General features: G+C 44.1%; 1 protein-coding gene across 1 annotated transcript in view; it reads left to right on the forward strand.

Moving 5' to 3' along the window:
• The window catches only part of VAV1 (vav guanine nucleotide exchange factor 1), a 113664-nt gene that overhangs the window by 43791 nt on the left and 51316 nt on the right, over nt 1-18557 (forward strand). Inside the window, exons 2-6 of the mRNA XM_067464113.1 lie at nt 1588-1704; nt 7466-7524; nt 11573-11638; nt 13714-13822; nt 16564-16659. Of these exons, the coding sequence (XP_067320214.1) occupies nt 1588-1704; nt 7466-7524; nt 11573-11638; nt 13714-13822; nt 16564-16659 (447 nt within the window). The remainder of the gene's footprint in view (nt 1-1587; nt 1705-7465; nt 7525-11572; nt 11639-13713; nt 13823-16563; nt 16660-18557) is intronic.

Genomic DNA, 18557 nt, shown 5'->3' on the forward strand with positions numbered 1-18557 from the left:
AAGAGAGAAGGATGAAACCAAGTAGTGAAAGAAGGAAAGAAAGAAAGAGGTAGAGAAGGAAGAAAGGAGAGAAAGGGGGAGGAAAAGGGGAAAGGAATAGGTAGGTACCTCTCTTTCATAATAGTCCAGATATCTACCTCAACTTTGATAAGTTTTACTATAGGCCACAGCAACGCGTGGCAGGGCACAGCTAGTATATATATATTTCTGTGACACATGAGCATTTATCCTGGAAGTATAATGATACGTGCCATTAAAATGTTATCCAGCTGGTTGTTTTACAGTAATGTTATACCACTGGGGCTGATTCAGCAGTTTCAAGCGAATATTTCTCTGATATTTTTTTTGATAGAAGAGTGATTGCCCTAAGTCAGTAGAACAGAACCTTGAGTGTTTCAGAGTAATGCTGCTTACTAACACTTAAGTACCCTTGTTTTTGACTTATGGCAACTCCTTTAAGCCCCCCTATCCTCAACAGCCCTACTCAAGTTTTGCAGACTCAGGGCCATGTTTGCTTATCTTGTGTCTACCTATCTGTAATATAGGCTTCCTCTTTTCCTGTGACTTCTACTTTATCAAGTGAATCATGTCTAGTGAGTCAAGTTTTCTTATGACAGTCCAAAAGGTTACCATATTAAACTGCCCAACTTGTGGCTATTTATTCTTTGAAATAGACTACCAGCATGACGTAGGAGGTGTGTTGAAATCCTGTGTTGAGAATATATGGACAGAATTCCCACATGATCCTATTGCAAAATCTAGTCCTTTATTGGTTTTGTGTATCTCTTAGGTGGCCCATGGTCATAGGAGTTAATCATACACGTCTTCGCTAGTGTCCTATGATGCTTGCAGCAGAGTTGATCTGCAGAGCCCCACGCCACCCATCACACGATGGACACAAACTTCTGGCGGGGCTCCATAGAATCATAGAATAGAGTTGGAAGAGACCTCATGGGCCATCCAGTCCAACCCCCTACCAAGAAGCAGGAATATTGCATTCAAATCACCCCTGACAAATGGCCATCCAGCCTCTGCTTAAAAGCCTCCAAAGAAGGAGCCTCCAGCACACTCCGGGGCAGAGAGTTCCACTGCTGAACGGCTCTCACAGTCAGGAAGTTCTTCCTAATGTTCAGATGGAATCTCCTCTCTTGTAGTTTGAAGCCATTGTTCCGCGTCCTAGTCTCCAAGGAAGCAGAAAACAAGCTTGCTCCCTCCTCCCTGTGTCTTCCTCTCACATATTTATACATGGCTATCATATCTCCTCTCAGCCTTCTCTTCTTCAGGCTAAACATGCCCAGCTCCCCAGGCCGCTCCTCATAGGGCTTGTTCTCCAGACCCTTGATCATTTTAGTCGCCCTCCTCTGGACACATTCCAGCTTGTCAATATCTCTCTTGAATTGTGGTGCCCAGAATTGGACACAATATTCCAGATGTGGTCTAACCAAAGCAGAATAGAGGTGCTGCTAGTGTCCTACGATATTTCGCCCACAACACAAGAGGCTTCCATGTGTGATGGGGTAGCATTGCTGAATCTCCTATGATTATTGTAACCTTTTGTCCTTTCTTTCTGTTTCTATTCTCTTATAGTTCCTGTGCCTTAAGAACATCCGAACCTTCCTCGCCACCTGTTATGAGAAGTTCGGTCTGCGCAAGAGTGATCTTTTTGAGGTCTTTGACTTGTTCGACGTCAAGGATTTTGCAAAGGTCTGATTATTTAATACATTCTCTATTCCTGCAAAAATATAATTTTCATAGGTACTATATATATCAGACTACATCTGCCTCCTGGCTTTTTACACCATTGCAAACAAGGCTCTAGAGCAGGGGTCCTCAAACTAAGACCTGGGGGCTGGATACGGCCCTCCAAGGTCATTTACCCGGCCCTTGCTCAGGGTCAACATAAGTCTGAAATGACTTGAAAGCACACAACAAGAACAACAATAAGAATCCCACACTTTCCATTGAAATATTTGTTAAAATTATTCTTCATTTTAATTAGTGTATTGTTTTAAGTGTTTTTGCACTACTTTTCAACATCTACGTTGGACCCCTTGCCAGTTTGGCTCGGAGATTCGGCCTGGACCGCTATCAATATGCGGATGACACCCAACTCCTGTTGCGCTCGGAGCCTGGAGTAACATCAATACCTGACAATTTCACCTTATGTCTGGAGGCTCTGTCGAACTGGCTACGTGCTAGCAGACTGAAGGTGAATCCGGCGAAGACTGAGATCCTGTGGCATGGCCGCCCGATAGGTCCGACCCATCCGTTACCTACCTTTGATGGCGCTGCTCTATCTCCATCGCCTACCATTAAGAGCCTTGGCGTCGTTTTGGATTCGCAGCTGACGATGGAGGCTCAGGTTGCTGCTGCCAGCAAACAGGCCTTTTTCCATCTACGACAAGCGAGGCAACTGGCACCTTACCTGTCGGATGAGGCTCTGGCAACAGTCATCCATTCCACGGTCACATCTAGGCTGAACTATTGCAACGCCCTGTATGTTGGCCTTCCGATGTCTACGACCCGAAAGCTCCGTATTGTCCAGAATGCTGCAGCCAGGTTACTCACAAAAACGCCCATGAAATGCCATATAACACCAGTGCTGCGGCATCTACACTGGCTCCCAATTGAGTATCATGGTTTGTATAAGATGCTGGTCCTGACCTTTAAAACTTTATTTGGCTAGGGTCCACTGTATCTTAGAGACCATCTCTCCTTCCACCATCATCGGAGGTCGCCATGACCATCCCAACGCGATTTGCTCTATTTACCGGGTCCTAGGGAAGTGCACTTGGAAAGCACCAGACGCAGGGCCTTCTCTATTTCTGCCCCTGCCTTATGGAATACCTTGCCTCCCTATTTGAGAGCCATGCGTGACTCAGGGCATTTTATCCTAGCACTTAAGACCTGGTTTTTTACTAGAGCATTGGAGCCATGTTAATTTTAATATTTGTATGTATGTGTTTTATCCTGTATAATTTTGCTAAGTAAATCGCCTGGAGCATCTCGGATGGAGGGTGATTAATAAGTAATTAAAGATGATGATAGGAGCCCCCGGTGGCGCAGTGGGTTAAAGCACTGAGCTACTAAGTTTGTTGATCGAAAGGTTGCAGGTTCGATTCCAGGGAGCGGCATGAGCTACCGCTGTCAGCCCTAGCTTCTGCCAACCTAGCAGTTCGAAAACATGCAAATGTGAGTAGATCAATAGGTACCGCTCCGGCGGGAAGGTAACAGCGCTCCATGCAGTCATGCCAGCCACATGACCTTGGAGGTGTCTACGGACAACGCTGGCTCTTTGGCTTAGAAATGGAGATGAGCACCACACCCCAGAGTCAGACATGACTGGACTTAATGTCAGGGGACTACCTTTACCTTAAAGATGATGATGATGATATTAGATATGTGCAGTGTGCACAGGATTTCATTCATGTTTTTTTTCCAAATTATAATCCAGCCCTCCAACAGTTTGAGGGACAGTGACCTGAACCTCTGTTTAAAACGTTTGAGGACTCCTGACCTAAGGTGTAGTTTGGATGCCTCGGGTAAACCTGTGACCCATCACGGATTTGGACCCTGTGTAGAAGGGCCTTAAGGTTGTCATTGATAACTGAAGAGTCTTCCTATACCTTTAGTGGTTATTCAGAACAGAGAATTTCCGCAGGTGGAATTTGTCAAATAACCAGATAATCAACAACATCTGTTAAAATTCTCTCTTTTGCAAATCATGAAAGATGCATGAGCCATTGCCAATTTTCACTCTGACAGCTCTACTGTTATTTTTATAAATATCCTCCGAATGCTGGGTTGTTGTTTTTCAATGGACAGCCAAGACTGGAGCTAGAAATGCACAATTCTAATCCAATTGGGTTTGGGGATGGGGGAAAAGTATTGGGGAGGGGACAGTCTAGGGCAGTGTTTCTCAACCTGGGGGTCGGGACCCCTGGGGGGGGGGTCGCGAGGAGGTATCAGAGGGGTCACCACAGACCATCAGAAAATACAGTATTTTCTGTTGTCATGGGGGTTCTGAGTGGGAAGTTTGGCCAAATTCTATTGTTGGTGAGATTCGGAATGCTCTTTGATTGTAGGTGAACTATAAATCCCACTAAATACAACTCCCAAATGTTAAAGTCCCCCCCCCCCCAAAATAAATAAATAAATCTGTGTTCATATTTGGGCACATGGAATATTCATGCCAAGTTTGATCCAGATCCATCATTGTTTGAGTCCACAGTGCTCAACTAAAACTCCAAAACTTGAGGCCAGTGCCCACCAACCCCTTTCAGTATTTTATGTTGGTGTGGGAGTTCTGTGTGCCAAGTTGGGTTCAATTCCATCACTGGTGGAGCTCAGAGTGCTCTTTGATTGTATAAATCCCAGCAACTACAACTCCCAAAAGTCAAGGTCTATTTTCCCCAGGCTCCACCAGTGTTCACATTTGCGCATATTGAGTATTTGTGCCAATTTTGGTCCAGATCCATCATTGTTTGAATCCACAGTACTCTCTGGATATAGGTGAACTACAACTCCCAAACTCAATGTCAATGCCCACCAAACCCTTCCAGTATTTTCTGTTGGTCATGGGAGTTCTGTGTGCCAAATTTGGTTCAATTCCATCGTTGATGGAGTTCAGAATGCTCTTTGATTATAGGTGAACTACAAATCCCAGCAACTACAACTTCCAAATTACAAAATCAATCCTCCCCCAACCCCACTAGAATTCACATGTGGGTGCCCAGTTTGGTCTAGTGAATGAAAATACATCTTGCATATCTAATATTTACATTATGATTTATAACAGTAGTAAAATGACTGTTATGAAGTAGCAACAAAAACAATGTTATGGTTGGGGGTCACCACAACATGAGGGACTGTATTAAGGGGTCACGGCATTAGGAAGGTTGAGAACTACTGATCTAGGGTTTAAAGAACATTTTCAGCAGCAAGGCTGCACATGTCCCACAAGCTTCCTCCTTTATGATCCGCCCACTGCAGCCAGCTATGTGGTTCTGTAGCTGTATTTCACATCCTGTTGTGGGCAAATGTTTGCTTGCTTGTCAGCCTACTTCAGTCAAAGCAGGAGGCCAGGAGCACCATTTACATGCTTTCTGGACAAGGCCACAGCTTTGATATAGGTAAAGGTAAAGGTAGTCCCCTGACATTAAGTCCAGTCATGTCTGACTCTGGGGTGTGGTGCTCATCTCCATTTCTAAGCCGAAGAGCCAGCGTTGTCCGTAGACACCTCCAAGGTCATGTGGCCGGCATGACTGCAAGCTTTGATATACCATGCTATTTTTTTCTTAGAAGTTAGGCCATGCTGTCTAACACCAAGGCTGGCATCATCGCCTCGAGCAGTTGTACCACAGGATCTATAACAGAGGTCCTCAAACTGTTGGAGGGCTGGATTATAATTTGAAAAAAACATAATGAATTCCTATGCACACTGCACATATCTTATTTGTAGTGTAAAAACACTTTAGAACAATACAATAATTAAAATGAAGAACAATTTTAACAAAGATAAACTTGTTAGTATTTCAATGGGAAGTGTAGGCCTGCTTTTGGCTGATGAGATAGGATTGTTGTTGTTGTTGTTGTTGTTGTGTGCTTTCAAGTCATTTTAGACTTAGGTTGACTCAGAGTGAGGGCTGGGTAAATGACCTTGGAGGGTCGTATTCGGCCCCCGGGCCTTAGTTTGAGGACCCCTGCATTAGGTAATAATAATAACAATACACTTTATTTGTACCCCGCTACCATCTCCCCAAGGGACTCGGTGCGGTTTACATGAGGCCGAGCCTAAACACAACAATACAAGCAATAATAACAACAATACAAGCAATTAAAAAACATAAACAATAAAATACACAACATTATCAATAAGACAACACACAATCACAATTAAAAACAGTGGGAAGGCCAAATGTAGAGTTAAAATTGGAGATAATGCTGGGACATGAACGGAAGGTGATACTGGTGTTTGTGGAAGGGCATATGAGCAGACCTAAAGAAATGTAAAGTGCTTTGGAGGACAAAGTGCAATGGGATCATTATTCCGGGAAGGCACACTGGAACAGCCACGTCTTCAAGCTCCTCCTGAAGACTGCCAAAGTTGGAGCTTGTCTGATGTCTTTAGGCAGTGAGTTCCAGAGTCGAGGGGCCACCACCGAAAAGGCCCTCTCTCTCGTCCCCACGTATCGCGCCTGCGATGCTGGTGGGATTGAGAGCAGGGCCTCTCCGGATGATCGAAGCAATCGTGTGGGTTCGTATACAGAGATGCGGTCACACAGGTAGGCGGGTCCCAAACCGTTCAGGGCTTTGTAGGGGGAAAAACCAGCAGCACCCACCACTAAAATATGACAATACTTTTCTCCCAAAGATCATTTCCAAGACTCGCTCCTTATATCCACCCAGCTGCAACCCATCTCTTGCACACCTTCACCCTTCATTGCTTTCACCCATGAACTCTTACTGATTACTAAACCCTTTAGAACTAATACTTACATTAACCCTTCTATTACCAAAAACCATCAACTGCAGAACATATGACAGATATCACTGTTTACTCCGGATTAATTTGACACTTGCAAAGATTTGGACCTTAAGCTTTGCAAGTGCTGGGCCTGTGGGGATTGACTCCTGGGATGGCTTCTGGTTCTTCAGGCTCCTGGAGACCAAAGGGGCAGGATGGTGCCCACCCCCTTCCCCCAGCTCTCAATTTCTCCCTCAAAAACTTACTTCCCACCTCCTGCATGTCAGGAGAATTCTCCGGAAGGACCTGGAGCATGGCAAGACTTCTTCCTAGACATCCACCAAGGGAATGGGTTTGGGTTGGGGGCAGAGGCAGCCCTAAGTAATTTTCAACGGTAAGCAAACAATATTTTGGTGCCCCCCCCCCCCCAAACCAATCACTGATATATATTTTCTCTTCGTTGTGGGAGTTCTGTGTGCCATATTTGGTTCAATTCCATCATTGGTGGAGTTCAGAATGCTCTTTGATTGTAGGTGAACTATACATCCCAGTAACTACAACTCACATATGTGAAGGTCTATTTTCCCCTAAGAGCATCCCTGGGCAAAATGAACTATACTGCAAATGCTTACTTCGCGTAATGGGTTGAGCTGCCCCTGGTTGGGGGTCGGGATAGCAACAAGGGAGGAACTGGGTTATTTCACCTCCTGGGATTTTGGGGCAGTGTAGAAGGGCTCTTACAAGAAGATCAGGCCCCATCTACACTGCTTTAAAAAACCCAGGTTTTGTAAAGCAGGGTTTTGAGTCTACACTCATACATTATAAGAGTGTAGACTCACATAATCCAGTTCATATAGAGTCATATAACCTTTGATGTTACAAAAAATGATCAGATATAAATATTTCAAGTCAATCAGCAAGTTATGAAAGCACATTTCATACTATTGACTGCAAAAAGTCAACTTCTCCCACTGACTCTCCCTTTCTTTTTCTGACCAGGTGATTGACACCTTATCAATATTGTCATGGACACAAATTGCCCAGAACAAAGGGTTCATGTAAGTATGGGTGTTTTCTTTTTACTTGTAGCAGGTAATAAACGGGTATTTGCATGTGTATTTTCTTATTTTGGTGTGCATGTGAATTTATATGCATCTGAATAAATAGAAAGGTAGGAAGAAAAAGATAAAATAACCTCTTGTGGCGTCCTTAGATGCCAGTTGGTTATCTCTCTGCGATTCCAGGGAAGCTGGGTAGATGCGAGAAATGCTGTGGATGTAGTGTACCTGGATTTCAGTAAGGCCTTCAACAAGGTCCCCCACGACCTTCTGGCAAGGAAACTAGTTCAATGTGGGCTAGGCAAAACTACTGTGAGGTGGATCTGTAATTGGTTAAATGGACGAACCCAGAGGGTGATTCTCCCCAATGCTTCCTCTTCATCCTGGAAAGAAGTGACAAGTGGAGTGCCACAAGCAGGGTCCTGTCCTGGGCCCGGTCCTGTTCAACATCTTTATTAATGACTTAGATGAAGGGCTAGAAGGCATGATCATCAAGTTTGCAGACTACACCAAATTGGGAGGGATAGCCAATACTCCAGAGGACAGGAGCAGGATTCAAAACGATCTTGACAGATTAGAGAGATGGGCCAAAACTAGCAAAATGAAGTTCAACAGGGACAAATGCAAGATACTCCACTTAGGCAGAAAAAACGAAATGCAAAGATACAGAATGGGGACAATGCCTGGCTCGAGAGCAGTACGTGTGAAAAAGATCTTGGAGTCCTCGTGGACAACAAGTTAAACATGAGCCAACAATGTGATGTGGCGGCAAAAAAAGCCAATGGGATTTTGGCCTGCATCAATAGGAGCATAGTGTCTCGATCTAGGGAAGTCATGCTACCCCTCTCTTCCGCTTTGGTTAGACCACACCTGGAATATTGTGTCCAATTCTGGGCACCACAAGAGAGATATTGACAAGCTGGAATGTGTCCAGAGGAGGGCGACTAAAATGATCAAGGGTCTGGAGAACAAGCCCTATGAGGAGCGGCTTAAGGAGCTGGGCAAGTTTAGCCTGAAGAAGAGAAGGCTGAGAGGAGATATGATAGCCATGTATAAATATGTGAGAGGAAGCCACAGCGAGAAGGGAGCAAGCTTGTTTTCTGCTTCCTTGGAGACTAGGACGCAGAACAATGGCTTCAAACTACAAGAGAGGAGATTTCATCTGAACATTAGGAAGAACTTCCTGACTGTGACAGCCGTTCAGCAGTGGAACTCTCTGCCCCGAAGTGTGGTGGAGGCTCCTTCTTTGGAAGCTTTTAAACAGAGGCTGGATGGCCATCTGTCAGGGGTGATTTGAATGCAATATTCCTGCTTCTTGGCAGAATGGGGTTGGACTGGATGGCCCATGAGGTCTCTTCCAACTCTTTGATTCTATGAATAGCAGCTTGCAGTTAATGGTCCTGCTGTTCCATTGGAGTTTTTATGTGTCATAAACCACAGTTGGTTATCTAGAATTTTCCCAAGGCCCTTTTGCATTTTACAATAGTACAGACCCTCCTAGAATGAGGTTGGACCGACACATCTGTGAATTATGTTCTGTTGCCTTCATACCTTTTTGTGGTATCCCTTTTAGTGGCAAAGAAGTGAACTGAGGAGGAAATTCGGGTTTTTTGTGTGTTTGATGATTCTTCAAATTGTGTGTGTGGCTTTGTCCCAGCAACTACTGAGGGCCGCATTGACTTTTTTAGCTCTTTTCTTTAGCCCAAATGTTATTAAAAACAAACAATAGTTTTGATGGATTGTTGTAGGTTTTTTTCGGGCTGTATGGCCATGGTCTAGAGGCATTCCCTCCTGACGTTTTGCCTGCATCTATGGCAAGCATCCTCAGAGGTAGTGCATCTATCTCACTACCTCTGAGGATGCTTGCCATAGATGTAGGCGAAATGTCAGGAGAGAATGCCTCTAGACCATGGCCATGCAGCCTGAAAAAACCTACAACAACCCAGTGATTCCGGCCATGAAAGCCTTCGACAATAGTTTTGATATTTGTGGCTTACTATTCCAAACAAGAGGCAACTTTAAAAGACTGAGCTACTGGACTAGTCCACAATAAATTTCTTGGGGCAGTTTTACATGGACACTTTATCCTGAGACCTCTCCAGAGTGTTGAATTCCGTGCGGGCTCTAGGATAGTTATTATGAACAGACCCTGGGCCACTGCAAAGGTGGGAAGGAGACTTGACCATTCAGCAGCATTGAATCCTGTTTGGAACCACTGAGTGGACACTCTTGTCACTTCCTTCCTGTTCTAGTTGTAGAAAATGACTAGGATGCCTCCACCTTCGTAACTCCTCAACAGATGGCAGTACTGGTATGCGGCAGGTACTGGATTGTTCAGTAGACTCTCCTCTACAGTTCTATTTTGGTGGGAAGCCTTAGCATTGAATGGTTGTGTTGTTAAAGTGTGAAGTATGGAACCCTGCACAGACAGTCATAGAATCAAAGAGTTGGAAGAGACCTCATGGGCCATCCAGTCCAACCCCCTGCCAAGAAGCAGAAATATTGCATTCAAATCACCCCTGACAGATGGCCATCCAGCCTCTGTTTCAAAGCTTCCAAAGAAGGAGCCTCCACCACACTCCAGGGCAGGGAGTTCCACTGCTGAACGGTTCTCACAGTCAGGAAGTTCTTCCTCATGTTCGGATGGAATCTCCTTTCTTGTAGTTTGAAGCCATTGTTTCGCGTCCTAGTCTCCAGGGAAGCAGAAAACAAGCTTGCTCCCTCCTCCCTGTGGCTTCCTCTCACATATTTATACATGGCTATCATATCTCCTCTCAGCCTTCTCTTCTTCAGGCTAAACATGCCCAGCTCCTTAAGCCGCTCCTCATAGGGCTTGTTCTCCAGACCCTTGATAATTTTAGTCACCCTCCTCTGGACACATTCCAGTTGGTCAATGCAACTTAAGAAACATGCAGTCATTGAATTCTTGACAGCAGATGGTGTCATCCCAAAGAAGATTCATCAGAGAATGCAAGCTGTTTATGGTTATTGTGTTGATGTGAGTACTGTGCGTTGTTGGGCGAGTAAGTTTAAAGACATTGTGGTGGGAACTTCTGACTTGCATGACAAAGAGTTGGACGTCCTGTGACAGCAACCACCGAGTTTCACAAGCAAAAGATTGACAGATTGATTCAGGACAATGGTCGTATCACTCAGAGAGAAAGTTCAAGCATAATTGGCATTTCACAAGAACACCCATTGAAATAGATGGGGTTTAAATAATTAGTGGCTAATCTAAGTCCCACTGATTTTAATTAATCTACTATAAATAGATTATAACTATAAGCACCAGGATTGTGGCGCAGCTGGCTGAGTGTCAGCTGCATTAAGATCACTCTGACCAAAAAGGTAATGAGTTCGAGGCCAGCCCACGTTGGAGTGGGTTTCCAACCAATTGTGTGTAGCCTGTTGTCGACCTTTGCAACCCAAAAGACAGTTGCATCTGTCAAGTAGGAAAATAAAGTACCACCTTAAAGTGTGGGGAGGCTAAATTAACTGATTTATGAGGCCATAAAGAAGACTCCAGCAAAAGCATTCCAGCGGGGAAGCATGCGGGGAATGCGGAAGTGCTTCATCAGCGTCGCAGATGGACGATGAAAGCGACAGATCCCCTGGCGGCCAGAAAAAAGTTAAATAGCCTCTGTGTATGTCTGTATATGTTTGTATGTCAAAAATTGGCATTGAATGTTTGCCATATATGTGTACACTGTAATCCGCCCTGAGTCCCCTGCGGGGTGAGAAGGGCGGAATATAAAAGCTGTAAATAAATAAATAAATTTGTTTAAATCAGAATTTAACTTAGACTGGATCTACACTACCGTATATCCCAGGATCTGATCCCAGATAATTCTGTTTATCTCAGATTATCTAGCAGTGTAGCAGTGTTTATCTCAGATTATCTAGCAGGTTCAAAGCAAATAACCTGAGATCAGATCCTGGGATATAGGGCAGTGTACATCCAGTATCCTTCTCCTCTGTATATTATTACAGTTACATGATCTGCATTAGAAATTACCATCTGATCTTAAAACACTTTTGTTTCTTACAGGCCATTCCCTACTGAAGACAGCATTGCTGATGATGAAATATACAGTGGCTTATCGGATCAGATTGAGTAAGGACAAATTTGTTGTAGGAGAGGAGGGAAAATAATTTATGTCAAAGGGAGGGATCTTTAAGTAAATGTTTTAAAGTGTTTTTCTGGAAGGGATCTTTGAGTAGATGCCTGACATTGGAAATTGAGGATGTAAAACTTTTCCTATCCGTGCATAACAGTAAATGTGACCCTGCTGAATTTCTGCTATTCACAAAGCTTTTAAACAGTGCTCATTAAGCTGATATGGGGAACTAGTAAGTCTTTTTAGTGTGCTAGAGACTGGTACCATATTTGTGCTTATTGGCTAGCTTTCCCCCCCCCCTTTCCTGGTAACTCTCCAGGGACCAGGAGCTAATGGTTCATTGACTGGCATAGATCCTTGGACCACCACTTTTTTTGGTTTACAGCAGAGGAGTCCGCCCAGGAAAAACCTTGTCAGTCTTATCTGTGCCAAGAGAGGCCTATGGAGGTCTTTGGGTGGTCGCTGCTCAGCTCCAGGGCTTCCTGGATGACATCAACTACCTAGATCAGTCAGTCTGGTTTCAGACCTGGCCATGGCACCAAGACGGCTTTGGTCGCCTTGGTGGATGATCTCCGTAGGGAGCTGGACAGGGGGAGTGTGACCCTGTTGGTTCTCTTGGACATCTCAGCGGCTTTCGATACCATCGATCATGGTATCCTTCTGGGACGACTCTCCGGGATGGGCCTTGGAGGTACGGCTTTGTCTTGGCTCCGGTCCTTCCTGGAGGGTTGATACCAGATGGCGAAGCTGGGAGATGCCTGCTCGGACCCCTGGCCTTTGACCTGTGGTGTCCCACAAGGCTCCATTCTGTCTCCCATGCTTTTTAACATCTACATGAAACCACTGGGAGAGGTCATCCAGAGTTTTGGAGTTGGGTGCCATCGCTATGCAGATGACACACAACTCTACTACTCTTTTCCACCGAATTCCAAGGAAGCCCCTCGAGTGCTAGATGAGTGCCTGGCCGCTGTGGCTGTCTGGATGAGGACGAACAAGCTGAAGATTAATCCCGACAAGACAGAGGTCCTCCTGGTCGATCGTAAACCAGACCGGAGTATAGATTGGCATTACCTTCATTACCTCAAGATTAGACTACTGTAATGCACTCTACATAGGGCTGCCCTTGAAGACAGTTCAGAAACTACAGCTGGTGCAAAGATTGGCAGCCAGATTGTTAACTGGAACAAGTTACAGAGAGCGATCAACCCTCCTGTTTAAACAGCTCCACTGGCTGCCGATAAGTTTCCGGTCCCAATACAAGGTGCAGGTTATCACCTATAAAGCTCTAAACAGTTCAGGATCTGCCTATCTGCGCGACCGCCTCCGCCCTTACGAGCCCACGCGGTCCTTAAGATCTTCCGGGGATGCCCTTCTCTCACTCCCGCCCCCGTCTCAGGCACGGTTGGTGGGGATAAGAGAGAGGGCATTCTCGGTGGTGGCCCCCCATCTCTGGAACTCCCTCCCCAGGGAGATTAGGCTGGCACCCCCCCCCCCCTCAGCCACATTCAGTAAGGAATTAAAGACGTGGATGTTTCGTCGTGCTTTCGATTGACGACTCCTATGACAAATGGTTTGTATTATGACTTGAATTTCGTCATTCAGTCTGATGTCCTATATTATATTAACTGATCCTGTTAATTTGCTCTACTTCCATGATATTTCCTATGCCGTTATACATTGTTATCTACCTTACTATACCACTTTATCCTTTAACCAGTTCATGTAGTGGTTCCCCCCCCCCCCCCGCTCCACAATTAGTCTGCTGTTATTGTTGTTGCTAACTATTTTTGTTATGTTGTTTTATGCTGTTTTATGCTGTTTTAATTGTTATTGCTTTATTTTAATTGTATTCTGCCTGGGCTTGGGCCTTCGGGGAGATGGAGGTGGGGTAGAAAAATAAAGTTCTTCTTCTTCTCATCTGGGAGCAGCTAATACCACAGAGATGTCTGTCCAGGTTTGCAGCCACAGGATTCCATGCCTCTAAATCACAACTTGAATAAAGTCTCCTTGAATTCTGATTGAGCTTTCCTTGTATCAAGGGCCACATTTTTCCTCTCTCCTTTTTCATTAGTGACACCATGGATGAAGATGACGATCTCTATGACTGTGTGGAGAATGAGGAGGCAGAAGGGGATGAGATTTACCAGGACCTGATGAGATCAGAGCAAGGCGTCATGCCGGTAAGCGGACAGTGGGTAATAATATTAGATTTGTTAATTTCTTGTGAAACAGAGTTAATTACTTGCTTAGGCGATCCCTCATTTTCCGAGGAGGATTGTCTTCCAGTATTCTTGTGGGTCCGTATGTGGCTGTGGAACCCTATTTTTGCTCTGCATCTTCTCCCACAGTGAGGGCATTGGTTTCCAGGTGGAAGGCGGTCTCGGTCGGGGTTGGCTTGACACGCCTTCCTCTTGGCACGCTTCTCCCTTTCACCCTTCATTCGTGCCTCTTCAAATTCTGCAGCACTGCTGGTCACAGCTAACCTCCAGCTGGAGCGGTCAAGGGCCAGGGCTTCCCAGTTCTCAGTGTCTATGCTAGAGTTTTTAAGGTTGGCTTTGAGCCTGTATTTAAATCTCTTCCTGCCCACAAACATTCTGTTTTCCGTTCTTGAGTTCGGAGTAGAGCAACTGCTTTTGGAGATGGTGGTCAGGCATCCGGACAACATGGCCGGTCTAGCAGATTTGATGGCGGAGGACCATCGCTTCAGTGCTGGTGGTCTTTGCTTCTTTCAGCACTTGTCTGCTTGACTTCCCAAGAGATTTGCAGGATTCTCCGGAGGCAACACTGATGGAATCATTCCAGGAGTTGCATGTGACGTCTGTAGACAGTCCACGTTTCACAGGCATATAGCAGGGTTGGGAGGACAATAGCTTTATAAACAAGCACCTTGGTATCCCTACGGATGTCCCGGTCCTCAAACACTCTCTGCTTCATTCGGAAAAATGCTGTGCTCGCAGAGCTCAGGCGGTGTTGTATTTCGGTGTCGATGTTGACTTTGGTGGAGAGGTGGCTGCCAAGGTAGCGGAAATGGTCAACATTTTCTAATGTTACACCATTAAGCTGTATCACTGGCATTGGAGAGGGGTTGGCTGGTTTCTGCTGGAACAGCACCTTGGTTTTTTCAATGTTCAATGACAGGCCGAGCTTCTCGTATGCTTCTGCAAAGGTGTTTAGAGTGGCTTGTAGGTCTTCTTCTGAATGCGCACAGACGATGTTGTCATCAGCATACTGGAGTTCTATAACAGATGTTGTTGTAACCTTGGTTTTGGTTTTCAGTCTGCTGAGGTTGAATAGCTTGCCATCTGTCCGATAGATGATTTCCGCTCCAGTGGGAAGCTTCCCATCAACAAGATGAAGTGTCATAGCGATGAAGATGGAGAATAAAGTTGGGGCAATAACACATCCCTGTTTGACACCGGATTCCACTTTAAATGGGTCACTTTGGGAACCGTTGCTGTCCAAAACTGTTGCCATCATGTCATCATGGAGGAGCCGCAGGATGTTCACAAATTTGTTTGGGCACCCGATTTTTTGGAGGATGGTCCAGAGAGCGCTGCGATTCATTGTGTCGAGTGCCTTTGCAAGGTCAATGAATGCTATGTACAGAGGTTGATTTTGTTCTCTGCATTTTTCTTGGAGCTGTAGGGCAGTGAAGATCATGTCCACAGTTCCTCTGGAAGGGCAGAAGCCGTTCTGGGATTCTGGGAGGGTGTCTTCTGAGAGGGGCAGAAGGCGGTTTGCAAGGATTCTTGCAAGGAGTTAATGCTGCTGGTGTCATCAACGTTAGAAAGAAATGCATCATAGTGGGGTTTGGTGTCTGCTGGGGTTTGGCCAAAGGACACCTTGTGGATATAAAAATCCATGAATACTCAAGTCACATGTTATGCAATGGCTTAGTAAAATGTTGCCCCTATATAAAACAGTAAAATCAAGATTTGCTTCTGGGATTAAAAAATATATTGGGTTGTTGTAGGTTTTTCTGGGCTATATGGCCATGTTCTGGAGGCAATTTTTCTCCTGACGTTTCACCTGCATCTATGGCAAGCATCCTCAGAGGTAGTGAGGTCTGTTGGAAGTAGGAAAAATGGGTTTATATATCTGTGGAATGACCAGGGTGAGACAAAGGACTTTTGTCTGCTGGGGCTAGGTGTGAATGTTTCAGCTGATCACCTTGATTTGCATTCAATGGCTTGGAAGTGCCTGGGGGGAATCTTTTGTTGAGAGCAATTTTATGTGCCTGTTTGTTTCCCCTTGTTGTTTTGCTGTTGTAATTTTTGAGTTTTTAAATACTGGTAGATAAAAATATATATATTTTCAAGCTGTTGATGGTTGAAATTGTGGATATGGAGGGCCGACGGTACATCATTTATCGCTTTTTGACATTTGGGCAGAGATCAAGTGCAATATCTGTTCTTATCAGTTTACTCATCTATAGACTTCTCTAAATTGGGCAGACATGTTGGAAGGTTAGAATATAATCTGACATATTTTAATTATTCACAGATTTCATTAAACCCAATGTGACTTTAGAAAACACTGGAGTTGGTGCTAGGAATTGCCAGAAAATAGTCTGGGGAAACTGAAGCATTGGGTTGTTGTAGTTTTTTTCAGGCTATATGGCCATTCTCTCCTGACGTTTCGCCTGCATGTCTGGCAAGCATTCTCAGAGGTAGTGAGGATGCTTGCCATAGATGCAGGCAAAACGTCAGGAGAGAATGCCTCTAGACCATGGCCATATAGCCCGAAAAAACCTACAACACCTCGCTACCTCTGAGGATGCTTAGATGCAGGCGAAACATCTAAGGATTATTTCTGCATTTGATTTATTAAAATATTCCCATCCAAACCCAAGTAACAAAGGTGGAGGCATTACTTTTCATTCAACCCTTGTAACATGGTTCTTCACCTTGCTCCCTCACAGCAGAGAATGAGTGAACTGGATAAAAGGAAATGCTGTCTTCAAGAAATCCAACAGACAGAGGAGAAATACACCAGCACACTAGAATCTATAAACCAGGTATTTATGCTTGTGGGATCTCTTCTCGTTATGATAGCCATGTATAAATATGTGAGAGGAAGCCACAGGGAAGAGGGAGCAAACTTGTTCTCTGCTTCCCTGGAGACTAGGGAACAATGGCTTCAAACTACAAGAGAGGAGATTCCATCTGAACATGAGGAAGAACTTCCTGACTGTGAGAGCCGTTCAGCAGTGGAACTCTCTGCCCCGGAGTGTGGTGGAGGCTCCTTTTTTTGGAAGCTTTTAAACAGAGGCTGGATGGCCATCTGTCAGGGGTGATTTGAATGCAGTATTCCTGTTTCTTGGTAGGGGGGTTGGACTGGATGGCCCATGAGGTCTCTTCCAATTCTATGATTCTATGACCCGAATATAACCTGAGGCACCTAATTTTACCACAAAATGCAGCAGCTACTAGTAAATTTCAAAATAAAAATAGATACCAATAAAATTATATTAATTTAGGCATCAGTAGATTAAATGTTTTTGAATATTTACATAAAACTGTAATTCAAGATAAGACTGTCCCACTCTGATTAAACCATTTTTCTAACCTTCTTCAATGTAAATATGCTTACATGTCTTCCAATAATAATAAATAGAGTAAAATAATAATAATAATAGAGTAAAATAATAAATGTAACAATAATAATAATAGAGTAAAATAATAAATGTAATCATAACTATAAAATAATAAATGTAACAACAACAATAATAATAATATAGTAAAATAATAAATGTAACAATAACAATAATAAATCGAGTAAAAGAATAAATGTAATAATAACAACAATAAAATAATAAATGTAACAACAACAACGACAACAACAAAGTAAAATAATAAATAACATTGACTCGAGTATAAGCCGGGGGAGACTTTTTCAGCCTAAAAAAAGGACTGAAAAACTAGGCTTATGCTCAAGTATATACAGGATATGTGTTATGGCGACAATTTTTATGCTTCTACTAGCCGTCCCCTGCCACGCGTTGCTGTGGCCCACATGGGGGTTTTGTGTGGGAGGTTTGGCCCAGTTCTATCGCTGGTGGGGTTCAGAATGCTCTGTGATTGTAGGTGAACTATAAATCCCAGCAACTACAACTCCCAAATGTCAAGATTCTATTTTCCGCAAACTCCATCTGTGTTTGTATTTGGGCATATAGGGTATTTGGAGCAAGTTTGGTCCAGATCCATCATTGTTTGAGTCCACAGTGATCTCTGGATGTAGGTGAACTATAACTCCAAAACCAAAGGACACTGCCCACCAAACCCTTCCAGTATTTTCTGTTGGTCATGGGAGAACTTTGTGCTAAGTTTGGCCCAATTTAATCATTGGTGGAGTTCAGAATGCTCTTTGATTGGAGGTGAACTATAAATCCCAGCAACTACAACTCCCAAATGACATAATCGATTTTTTGAGTGAAGAACATACATTGGGTTGTTAGGAGTCTTGTGTCCAAATTTGATGTCAATTCGTCAAGTGGTTTTTGAGTTTTGTTGATCCCACAAACTAACACTACACTTTTATTTATATAGATTGTTTTGTTAATCTTATGGTTATGTTGTTTACTCTGTATGAATTGATGATGTTACTTGGATACCACTCTGAGTCCCCTTGGGGAGATAGAGAGGTATATAAATAAAGTATTATTATTATTACTTACATTGGGTCCTGGAAACAGAAAACTACCCTCCCTCCAACCTGGAGTTTGCCCACCTCTGTTGTAAGAGATCTCTTTCTTGACTACCATTTTAACTATGTAATGCTAAACTGGGAATGTAGAACATGGCAAGAAAAATTGCCAAGTGATATATGTGGGCTTGGGGTACAACCAACCTCATAGCACTTGCTGTGGGGAGCATTGAGAGATGTGCATAGGTTAGTATGTTGTCGACAAGGACA

The sequence above is a fragment of the Anolis sagrei genome, chromosome 2, assembly GCF_037176765.1.
Source record: "Anolis sagrei isolate rAnoSag1 chromosome 2, rAnoSag1.mat, whole genome shotgun sequence".
Taxonomy (NCBI): domain Eukaryota; kingdom Metazoa; phylum Chordata; class Lepidosauria; order Squamata; family Dactyloidae; genus Anolis; species Anolis sagrei.